At 41.6% G+C, this 12,028-nt stretch overlaps 1 protein-coding gene and 1 long non-coding RNA gene across 5 annotated transcripts; one reads left to right on the forward strand and one right to left on the reverse strand.

Annotated features, from left to right (window-relative positions):
* Nucleotides 1-1,260: 1,260 nt before the first annotated feature.
* On the reverse strand, nt 1,261-9,070 carry LOC115201645 (uncharacterized). Of its 3 annotated transcripts, none has more exons than XR_003879782.1 (7): nt 8,986-9,070; nt 2,447-2,633; nt 2,203-2,318; nt 2,002-2,109; nt 1,703-1,801; nt 1,560-1,616; nt 1,261-1,442 (listed from the first exon to the last, which is right to left on the reverse strand). It is a non-coding gene; the product is annotated as an uncharacterized LOC115201645 (long non-coding RNA). The 3 variants fall into 3 exon arrangements; XR_003879780.1 differs by having other exon boundaries at nt 1,703-1,833; XR_003879781.1 differs by having other exon boundaries at nt 1,703-1,833; nt 2,447-2,625; nt 8,986-9,055.
* On the forward strand, nt 6,121-11,480 carry LOC115201643 (phenazine biosynthesis-like domain-containing protein 2). Of its 2 annotated transcripts, XM_029765443.1 has the most exons (9): nt 6,127-6,840; nt 8,716-8,815; nt 9,037-9,135; nt 9,603-9,712; nt 10,445-10,474; nt 10,562-10,650; nt 10,774-10,949; nt 11,040-11,102; nt 11,283-11,480. In XM_029765443.1, exons 1-9 carry the CDS (start codon nt 6,757-6,759, stop codon nt 11,393-11,395), a joined length of 864 nt encoding a protein of 287 aa, XP_029621303.1. In that variant the 5' UTR covers nt 6,127-6,756; the 3' UTR covers nt 11,396-11,480. The 2 variants fall into 2 exon arrangements, with proteins under 2 accessions (XP_029621304.1, XP_029621303.1); XM_029765444.1 differs by lacking the exon at nt 9,037-9,135 and having other exon boundaries at nt 6,121-6,840.
* Nucleotides 11,481-12,028: the final 548 nt, after the last annotated feature.

Raw genomic sequence — 12,028 nt, forward strand, 5'->3', positions numbered from 1 at the left:
CCTCGTTGGTGCTTTTAAGCTAAAACTATGTTAACAATTTTTGGGATAAGCACAATTCTTGTAAGTGACTCTCAAAGTACTGAATAATTTAACTGAGTGAACATTAGGAAATATCTAAACATTTCCAGGGGAATCCCCCCTCTCCCCAGTTTACTTGTTAATGGCTACTACATATTTCCAGGTAGTAACTTGACAGTTGATCAGTCAGCGCAAATGTGGATTATAATGTCAAGAAGGCAGGAGAGAAGCTAGAATTTATTTGGGATGTTTGAAATAGCGATGCTGTCAGTCTGGTAAATTGGCTGCATATTTGCACACTGTAGTGTTTGGGGTTCAACCAATGACTATACGGTTCAACATAGCTAGCTAACTGCTTTTTGTTTTCTTGCCTATTGTTTGTGTTGAGGGAATGCAACGTTAGCATAGCTAGTTGAAGTGTAAACAATGTTTGTCCCATCTCAAATCTGGCTACCTCGAGTAGCCTAGCTAGTTTTGCAATGCCATTTGCATGCATTGTGACAGGTTCAAAGCAACACCAAACTTTGGGAAACTATCTAGTGCATGAACTGGCCATACATATTTATTTTATTTAACTAGGCAAGTCCGTTAAGAACAAATTCTTATTTACAATGATGGCCTACCCCGGCCAAACCCGGACGACGCTGGACCAATTGTGTGCCGCCCAATGGGACTCCCAATCACGGCCGGATGTGATGCAGCCTGGATTCGAACATAACATAAGCTAATGTTACATAGCTAGCTAACCTAGTTAACTGGCTATCATAGCAGCCAAGTTGTGCATATTTGTTTGTGCTCTTACACACAAGTTTCTGTGTAACAGCAGTTTACACCGACTTAAGCCTTATGAAAAACCTTCCTTCGCAAAATATATCTAGGTTTCCTCGCTTGTTGGTTAGCTAGCAAGCCAATGTTAGCGCTCATCTGACTGGTATAACTTTATTTTAGCTAGCTAGCTGATCAAAACACAACCACATTCATTGGCTTATCAAATCAGAAACAGCTCACTGATAACCCATTTTCTCATGTTGGATCATTATCTGTATGCATTTTATTAAATAAAGGGTGGCTACTTTGAAGAATCTCAAATATATTTTGATTTGTTTAACACTTTCTTTAGTTACTACATGATTCCATATGTGTTGTTTCATAGTGTTGATGTCTTCACTATTATTCTACATTGTAGAACAAATAAAGAAAATCCCTGGAAGGAGTAGGTGTGTCCAAAATTTTGACTGATACTGTATACATCAATTTTTTTATATACCACTCTGAGACAGGAAAATATTCTAAGTAGGTACTTTTCATGAACGTGAAAACATTCAAATTCAATCTTCAAGACTTCAAGGTTTAGTTAACTCCGTTTTAGAACATCCCCCTCAGGCCACTCCCTCTTGAGCTACCATAGAAACCACCACCACGGCCTAAAACCAAAAAAGAAATAAATCCAGAAATTAATAACATTTATTCAACCATTGTCATCTGTGTGTTTTCTGAAATACAGGCAGATGATGGTATCAGAGATGATGGAAAGTATTTACCCATTTTAGATGCTCCACTAGCAGTTGAGTTTAAGAAGAGCTCAATATATCAATGTTCTGCAGAACAAAAAAAACTCATACAATTATTTATGTAATGGTTATCATAACGGGGCAATAGTTAAGAGACTTAGAGATCCACGTACGCATGTGATTCTTGTCCTTTGACCTGGCTGAAACAGCATCTTCATGAGACCAAAACTCAACATTGGCCTGGTCTGTGGCTTTTCCATTGGGTCCAACGTCTATATGAACTCACAGGAATCAATAGTGAGAACTAAACCAAAAGGTCACACACACCAAAGAATAAGGGCCTGATACAAACATCATGATTGTACAAATTAGAGTTACATAATTGTACTGTGAATATGATCTTTTAACGTGTTGACATCATTGGAAAAAGGAATGGGAGTGATTATGGGTGCTAGAGAAACGTGACTCTTACATTGGCTATGTCTCCCTCAGTGGCACGGAAAGGCAGGCTCCTCACGTACAAAATGACCGCTGTGGGAGCTAGTGTCACCTGCACCAGCGTAGCCATGGCCACCTATAGCTGCAATCACAGAGATAAAGGAGTTCATGTATTTGAGAAGGAATTTCAGGAACACTATCTGTCTGACGTTACAAAGAAAAGAGCATATCTTACCTTTTCCTCTATCGAGCATATCGTACCTCTTCCTCTATCGCCCTTAATTCGGTCATCAAATATTCCATTAGAAAACAGTAATTACTGAAGCCATTGTAGTTGTCATCCGCCAAATCCTATGTGAACAGACAGAGAGAGAATGGGGAATCAATGATCAGCTTGTCAGTCCATTAGCCATCCTCAATACAGTCCATTCTCAAACACTAAATTGACTTCACTAACCAAAACTACTGAACATACATACCCCCAGCGTAGCAGCCGCCTCCACGCATATGGTCCAAAAGAGCACCCCCTCAGGCTGGCCCAGGGAAGAACCCACCTCGCCCATCATGGGTCTGTCGTAGGGACTGGGTCTCTGCCTCATCAACCTTCTGGGGATCTCATAGTAAGCCTGGATTTCATTCCGGCTGCTCTTAAAGATTTCTATGTACCTGAATGGATGTAAATCCAGTTCGAGTTATGACAAGAACATAACATGGGGTAACAGCCATATGGAGAACATCAGCAGACAAGACACTGCATGATTTCAAATGGGCAACTTTATCTAAGCCATATAGTTGGGGTCAAACATATGCCTTAATTATAGATTTAGAGGGGCAAGGAAATATAAAATGTATTTAAGCAATCGCAGTAAAAATATGGCACATCTTTCCCATAATCTGCTAATATTGCAGCAGGTTTTGTTTTGCACTTTCATCATGATGCAGTATTAAAAGGCTGTTAACATATAGAGGTGTCTCATTCCTGCGTGTGGTGTTTCTTCCATAAGGTGCATAGCTAGAAGCAAAGGCAATGAATAAAAGTTTGAATAAAACCAGTTAATTTAATTAATCTAGCCTTGCCTAAGACATAGACCTAATGCCTGCGCCTTATGTAAATATAGTATTAGTTAGCTTGTCCCCTATAACAACAGGTTCAAGTGTAACCTGATAAACTTGCTTTGAAGATAAAACTACTTTCAAAGTTGATTCAGCTGGGGGATTGGGGCACCACCAGTACAGAGCTTGCTCAGGAATGACAGCAGGCAGGTGTGAGTGCATCTGCACGCACAGTGAGGCGAAGACTTTTGAAGGATGGCCTGGTGTCAAGAAGGGCAGCAAAGAAGCCACTTTTCTCCAGGAAAAACATCAGGGACAGACTGATATTCTGCAAAAGGTACAGGGATTGGACTGCTGAGGACTGGGGTAAAGTCATTTTCTCTGATGAATCCCCTTTCCGATTGTTTGGGGCATCCGGAAAAAAGCTTGTCCGGAGAATACAAGGTGAGCGCTACCATCAGTCCTGTGTCATGCCAACAGTAAAGCATCCTGAGACCATTCATGTGTGGGGTTGCTTCTCAGCCAAGGGAATGGGCTCACTCACAATTTTGCCTAATAACACAGCCATGAATAAAGAATGGTACCAACACATCCTCCGAGAGCAAATTCTCCCAACCATCCAGGAACAGTTTGGTGACAAACAATGCCTTTTCCAGCATGATGGAGCACCTTGCCATAATGCAAAAGTGATAACTAAGTGGCTTGGGGAACAAAACATCGATATTTTGGGTCCATGGCCAGGAAACTCCCCAGACCTTAATCCCATTGAGAACTTGTGGTCAATCCTCAAAAGGCGGGTGGACAAACAAAAACCCACATATTCTGACAAACTCCAAGCATTGATTATGCAAGAATGGGCTGCCATCAGTCAGGATGTGGCCCAGAAGTTAATTGACAGCATGCCAGGGCGGATTGCAGAGGTCTTGAAAAAGAAGGGTCAACACTGCAAATATTGACTTTTTCCATCAACTTCATGTAATTGTCAATAAAAGCCTTTGACACTTATGAAATGCTTGTAATTATACTTCAGTATTCCATAGTAACATCTGACAAAAATATCTAAAGACACTGAAGCAGCACACTTTGAGGAAATTAATATTTGTGTCATTCTCAAATCTTTTGGCCATGGCTGTACATTTCAAAAGTGCTGAACAAATAGTTATTTTGACTAAGTCCGTCCTAGCTTGCTCATTAATGTCTTAATCTAAATTACAGATTGCCTCTTATACGGTCGTTGTCCCCTCATGCCATAGTTTGTACATCTCCATTGTCAGTAGAAACCACATTTGTTTTAAGCAAGTCAGCCATATCAGTTATGTTTTTTTAAAAGGCAGTAAATGAGGCTGAGTTTTGCTGCCAGACAAGGCTCTGCTGATAGCCCGGTGTAGCAGAGGTAAGGATTCACTACATGGTGCTGAAAAGAAAGCTCTGCTGTTGGGACAGCTTTATGTAAGCCCTAACAGTTTGTGTGCACGTTTGTCACGTTGTAGTGCAATTCATGTATTATTTTGTGTTGTGTAGTGGCTTTTTATTTACACTTTATTTAACTAGGCTTTGCAGGCATGCATCTAAAAAAAAATGTTTTGAGTTAGCCTCACCAATATTTACATGCTAAAATCGGCACATGGTCTACATTTTTCTCAGGTGACAGACAGTTCACAGCAGGTAATGTCGCGAGAACATATCATTTTAGCGGGCAGTGTGGCAACGTGGTTGTGTTCTAGCCCGTCTTTTGAACCGTCACGCTGCGCGTAGGATAACAACAATGTTGATTGATATTACAACCATTATTCAGATACTGTATCTTCTGAGATGTACATCGAGATTGCAATAACATATTCTGATATTTTCTAAAATACACAGCGATTAGTAATCTGTGCAGACCGACTGCAAAAAACACAACCTGGAACGCAATCATAATGTGCGTCTCCGTCTGGGGTGCGTTTCGTTCGATAAAACTTTGTGCAACGTTTTATTAAACGGAAACGGTACTGTACTAAACGACCATCTGAAGAACGATGTGATTATGGTAGGCCAGGTGGAGATTATGTATGGTGTGGGCTGCACGAGTTATGTGATTTCAAATGGTCACACCCATATTGATCAGGCCACACTTCAACGTACCCACCAAACTGTTGTAGAACAACGCCGTTTTGGGGAAACGTGTCGTTCAGTACAAACCGTCACATTGCAACAAACGTTGAATCGAACTGAACACGCCACTGTTTTAAACCGGACTGTCTACTTTGAGTTTGAAACGCAGACGTTATTTTTAACCCCTCAGCCGTTGCTCTAGCTACTTCCCCTCGGGTTATCACCGTCGAAACCGGATGCAGTTAGATTGCCCTCTTAATTGGAGGTCCAATTCACAAACGTTATCCCCCCCAGCCATCGATTTTACAACCGATTTAGCTCGAGGGAGCAAGTAAAGAACTGATGGCAAGACATCAGTAGATTTATAATTGAACACTTTTATGAAGGTGTAACACTATTGTGGAGAGATGTACGCTTGGATTCTTTACCTACGATGGGAATAAGATGAAACATTTTTATGTAATTCATTTCATTGTTCCTTTGGCCAAATTTCATATTCACAAATGTAAATTTACAAATAAAAAAATAATAATTTTCTTACCCTACAAAAAGAAATTGAACTGTATTTTAAGACAATTAAATACTCTACTAACAAAAAAGCTGTTAGAATTCTAAGTGTATGTATGTCCCTTAAAGTTCTTGTGTAATGTGATATTGTACCCCCTAGCTCAATTGTCCATTGTATATAATCTATATATACTTGTGTTCCCTCATGTACTTTCTGTATTGATTTGTTGTTAATGAAAAAGAGAACTGTAACACTTGTGGGGTTGATATGACCCACAATTCAATGCAAACTATAGTCACGTGTCAAACTCTGGTGTCCAGGAAGTCTCAAATGTCATCAACGTTACTGCATTTTCGGCATGGCAGACAAAATTACAAAAGTAGCTTTCTAAAAAAAAAATATATATATATATATAAAACGTAGCTAGTTTCATAAACATATTTTTTGGAATTCTGACATTTATTGGAATAAATGCCCAAACTATAAAACTAGCTAGCCAGCTATGGGTAACTGTAACATTAGCTAGCTAAGTTACCTGACAGTTACGTTAGGTTTAGCTAGCTATGTTCGCTTGCTAGGTACATTAATACCTTTAATACGTTTTAAGCTCAATATTTCCACCAAGGAGATTGCCTCTCCAATCATCACTCTCACTCGCTTGGGCAAGGGACATAAGGTATACTCAGATTTGACGATGTAAAACGTAATTCGAGGGTTTAGGACCGAGGGCTGTCTAGTTTGGACTGCTGCCTATATCTGATCAAAATAGTCTAGGTGTGGTTCTCTCGTCTCCTTTTTACAACGATTTTGAAACAATACACATTTACCCTGGGCAGATGCCTACCTACAGTTTCTATCACATCAATGAAATAAAGATCGCTACTAGACCAGAGTTGCCTAACCTTTTTCACCTGCACTGGTCTGCAAGCGCAATATTTTGGGCCTATTCTTATGGGGAGATTGTCTAGTCAAGCCAGCCCTATCAAGTCTGTGCAGACGAAGAAAATGAGAGGAAGCAATGGACTTTAGACTTTTGGAACGATACACCCTCTGGTTAAAGTTTATTTAGAGGCGTGCAGCTGTTAAACTTCTTCATTTCTCTGTGAAATCAGCACAGGTCTACTCTAGTAAGTAATGGAGATTCCAGTATTCACTGTTGATGCGTTTACCAACTTACCATTCAAAGGAAATCCTGCAGCAGTTTGTCTGCTTTTACATGTAAGTATACTTTTTTCTACTTGGGCAAATAATACATGATTACATGTCATTGCATATGCTCATGTATTGCTGAATAATCAACATGAGTATTTGCTTTAAGTTATCTTACCACAGGTACACTTAAATACACTGCTTAAAAAAATAAAGGGAACACTTAAACAACACAATGTAACTCCAAGTCAATCACACTTCTGTGAAATCAAACTGTCCACTTAGGAAGCAACACTGATTGACAATAAATTTCACATGCTGTTGTGCAAATGGAATAGACAACAGGTGGAAATTATAGGCAATTAGCAAGACACCCCCAATAAAGGAGTGGTTCTGCAGGTGGGGACCACAGACCACTTCTCAGTTCCTATGCTTCCTGGCTGATGTTTTGGTCACTTTTGAATGCTGGTGGTGCTTTTGTAACAGTGTTGGTTCCATCCCTCTCTTCGCCCCAACCCGGGCTCGAACCAGGGACCCTTGCACACATCAACAACTGACACCCACCGAAGCATCGTTACCCATCGCGCCACAAAAGCCATGGCCCTTGCAACGCAAGGGGAAACCCTACTTCAAGTCTCAGAGCGAGTGACGTCACTGATTGAAATGCTATTAGCGCACCACCGCTAACTAACTAGCCATTTCACTTCGGTTACACTTTCACTCTAGTGGTAGCATGAGACGGAGTCTACAACCCACACAAGTGGCTCAGGTAGTGCAGCTCATCCAGGATGGCACATCAATGCGAGCTGTGGCAAGAAGGTTTGCTGTGTCTGTCAGCGTAGTGTCCAGAGCATGGAGGCGCTACCAGGAGACAGGCCAGTACATCCGGAGACGTGGAGGAGGCCGTAGGAGGGCAACAACCCAGCAGCAGGACTGCTACCTCCGCCTTTGTGCAAGGAGGAGCAGGAGAAGCACTGCCAGAGCCCTGCAAAATGACCGTGCAGGACGTTTGGCATTTGCCAGAGAACACCAAGATTGGTAAATTCGCCACTGGCGCCCTGTGCTCTTCACAGATGAAAGCAGGTTCACACTGAGCACGTGACAGAGTCTGGAGACGCCGTGGAGAACGTTCTGCTGCCTGCAACATCCTCCAGCATGATCGGTTTGGCGGTGGGTCAGTCATGGTGTGGGGTGGCATTTCTTTGGGGGGCCGCACAGCCCTCCATGTGCTCGCCAGAGGTAATCTGACTGCCATTAGGTACCGAGATGAGATCCTCAGACCCCTTGTGAGACCAAATGCTGGTGCGGTTGGCCCTGGGTTCCTCCTAATGCAAGACAATGCTAGACCTCATGTGACTGGAGTGTGTCAGCAGTTCCTGCAAGAGGAAGGCATTGATGCTATGGACTGGCCCGCCCGTTCCCCAGACCTGAATCCAATTGAGCACATCTGGGACATCATGTCTTGCTCCATCCACCAATGCCACGTTGCACCACAGACTGTCCAGGGGTTGGCGGATGCTTTAGTCCAGGTCTGGGAGGAGATCCCTCAGGAGACCATCCGCCACCTCATCAGGAGTATGCCCAGGCATTGTAGGGAGGTCATACAGGCACGTGGAGGCCACACACACTACTGAGCCTCATTTTGACTTGTTTTAAGGACATTACATCAAAGTTGAATCAGCCTGTAGTGTGGTGTTCCACTTTAATTTTGAGTGTGACTCCAAATCCAGACCTCCATGGGTTGATAAATTGGATTTCCATTGATTGTTTTTGTGTGACTTTGTTGTCAGCACATTCAACTATGTAAAGAAAAAAGTATTTAATGAGATTATTTCTTTCATTCAGATCTAGGATGTGTTGTTTAAGTGTTCCCTTTATGTTTTGGAGCAGTATATTACCAATGTAATCATGCAAAAAAATACTGTTGACTGTTCTCAACCAAAGGAATTGCAGGATGATATGTACCAGAACATTGCTGCTGAGATGAACCTGTCAGAGACTGCCTTCATCATACGGCTGAATTCAAAAGATGACTTCAGCTCAGGTATCTATTTTTGGACATTCTGAAATAGAGTTGAAACTTACAAATGTATTCGATATAAAAAGACATGCCACTTTTACAATTTTCTGTGCTGGTAATCTATTTTATTGCAATTAACTAAGAGTTAATGAGAGTAGATGGGGATTGAGGAAAGAACATGTAAATCAACTCACCACAACTTCCTAAAATGACTGACATGGGAACTTGTATGTGTTGTATTGAAGGAGCACGCTTCCGTTTGCGTTGGTTCACCCCCACCACTGAGGTTCCTCTGTGTGGCCATGCCACCCTGGCTTCAGCTGCAGTACTGTTTTACAAAAAAAGTAAGAATGACAGTGACGACATTAAACAATAAGGGTGGTATGTCAACGTGGAGTGCCCTTAGCCGTGGTATAGTGCCTGGATACAGCCCTTAGCCGTGGTATAGTGCCTGGATACAGCCCTTAGCCGTGGTATAGTGCCTGGATACAGCCCTTAGCCGTGGTATAGTGCCTGGACACTGCCTTTAGCCGTGGTATATTGGCCATATACCACAAACCCATGAGGTGCCTTATTGCTATTATAAACTGGTTACAAACATAATTAGAACAGTACAAATAAATGTTTTGTCATACCCGTGGTATACGGTCTCATATACCACTGCTTTCAGCCAATCGGCATTCAGGGCTCGAACCACCCAGTTTATAATACAGTATCTCACATGTAAGCAAGCTAATTGCAACAAGTACACACTTTCTGTATAGACTGCAATTCAATTAACTGTTTCTATCCCACGACCCCCTTCCTTTAGAAAATGTCAACTCAACAGTGGTCTTTGAGACATTGAGTGGAGAGCTGTATGTGCGACAACAAGGGGAATCTATAGTGATGGATTTCCCCCTGAACAAACCTACTCCTGTGGTAGGTGATGGAATCAATGTGGTACATTCATGTTCAGCATGTTATATACACTGAGTATACCAAACATTTGGAACACCTACCTAATATTGTAGGCCGTCATTGTGAATAAGAATTTGTTCTTAACAGACTTGCCTAATTAAATAAAGGTTAAATATTTGTATTTTTTTGCACCCCCTTTTGCCCTCAGAACAGCCTCAATTCGTCGGGGTATGGACAAGGTGTCGAAAGCGTTCCACAGGGATGCTGGCCCATGTTGACTCCAATGCTTCCCACAGTTGTGTCAAGTTGGCTGGATGTCCTTTGGGTGGTGGACCATTCTTGATACACACAAGAAACTGTTGAGTGTGAAAAACCCAGCAGCGCTGCAGTTCTTGACACAAACCGGTACACCTGGCACCTACTACATACCCCGTTCAAAGGCATTTAACTTTTGTCTTGCCCATTCACACTATGAATGGCACACATACACAATCCATGTCTCAGTTGTCTCAAGGCTTACATATCCTTCTTTAACTTGTCTCCTCCCCTTCATTGACACTGAATGAAGTGGATTTAACAGATGACCTCAATAAGGGATCATAGCTTTCACCTGGTCAGTCTGTCATGGAAAGAGCAGGTGTTCTTAATGTTTTGTGCACTCAGTGCACATGCTATTATAAATATTGCATAAAAGCCTTTGCATATCAATGTAACTTTTTAAATGTTCTAATTGAAGCTTATTAATATCCTCAGGGTCTCAAAGAATTTAAAGACATAGTTAAAGTAAGTGCATCGTCCTTCTTACCACTGTTTCTATAATTTCTGGTGAAGAATAAGACTTGATGTGACAGTCTGAATGTGTATGTGCAGGCTGCTGTGGGAGACCAGCCAGTTCAAGAAGTGTGCCTCTGTGCCACCACAAAAATGCTAATGGTGCGCCTTGCTGACAGTTGTGACAGGTAACTTTTAAAATATATAATAAAAGCACTCATTATTCATTATCCCTGGGCTGTTGGGAAACGGAGAGGATGGAAGGGCAACTTAACCTGAAAGGGATTGAAACAGTGAGTCTTGGGTTATAGGTCAGTGCTCACGTCCCTGCGGCCAGACCCAGCAGTTCTGCTCCGTGTAGACACTGGCGGGAGGGTTAGGTGTCTGCTTGTCACCATGATCGGAGACCCTGGCTGTCAGCCTGGCTATGACTTCTACTCCAGAAACTTCTTCCCCTGGTTCGGGGTTCCTGAGGACCCTGTGACTGGTAAGAACAGAGGACATTGGCCAGTTTTATTCTGTAGGCCTTTAGAACCTTTAATTCAAATATATATATTTTTTAAATATTTTTTTTTAGGCTCTGCGCATACTGTCCTTGCAGGCTACTGGTCAGAGAAACTTGGCAAGAAAAAGATGCTGGGTGGGTAATCTAAACAGTATTGCAACATGGAGGTCAAATTCCATTGCACAGAACAATACATTTACAGATATTGGTGGACAGGTACATCTTGAGTCCAGTAAAATCCAGTCAATAATCATGTAAATGGAATAATTTGAAGAACTGCCACTAACATACTATATTTCCCCCCCTGTGTGACAGCCTATCAGTGCTCTAGCCGTGGTGGAGAGCTGGAGCTTGAGCTACAGGACGATGGCAGGCTCAATATCGCTGGCCAGGCGGTAACCGTCCTGCAGGGGATTCTCACTTTGTAGAGACTATACTGTTTACTCAGACCTAGCCAAAATGTACAACAGGAGCATAGCAATTAAATAAAAAAAACTCTTGACTGTGTCTGTAGATTATTTGGGTTTTGAGAGATTATTCCATTGTGTCAAGTTGTTAGTCAACATTCAGCGTACAGCCTTCACTATTTGGACAGTGACGCAAATTTTTAAATGTCTATACTCCAGCATTTTGGATATGAGATCAAGTTTTGAATATGAGGTGACTACTGAATGTCACCTTTTATCTGGGGGTATTTTCATACATATCGGTTTTACCATTAAGGAAGTTCACTTTATTTAAACCAAAATCTGTATTTTGGATGTAAATGGCATGTTATAGAAGGGTCCAAACATTTTTGTTTGTTGCAATTTCACTTTGTTTTGAGAAACTTCCCCTGCCAGCAATATACTTTCTCATGCTCATTCTGCAGTGTAGGGATTTAGATAAAACATTAACAAAAGCAACAACAACAAAAAAAACACACACCCAAATACATATTTTTAGAAACGGAAGCACTGTCAGTATTGTGATGCAGGTCTTTAGATGTTATACACATGAAATTGTGTCATTCCAAACTTTATCTGCAAAGTTATATTCCATTTTGTTTCCCCTTTCCAGCT

This window comes from Salmo trutta, chromosome 10 (assembly GCF_901001165.1).
Source record: "Salmo trutta chromosome 10, fSalTru1.1, whole genome shotgun sequence".
In the NCBI taxonomy this organism is placed as follows: domain Eukaryota; kingdom Metazoa; phylum Chordata; class Actinopteri; order Salmoniformes; family Salmonidae; genus Salmo; species Salmo trutta.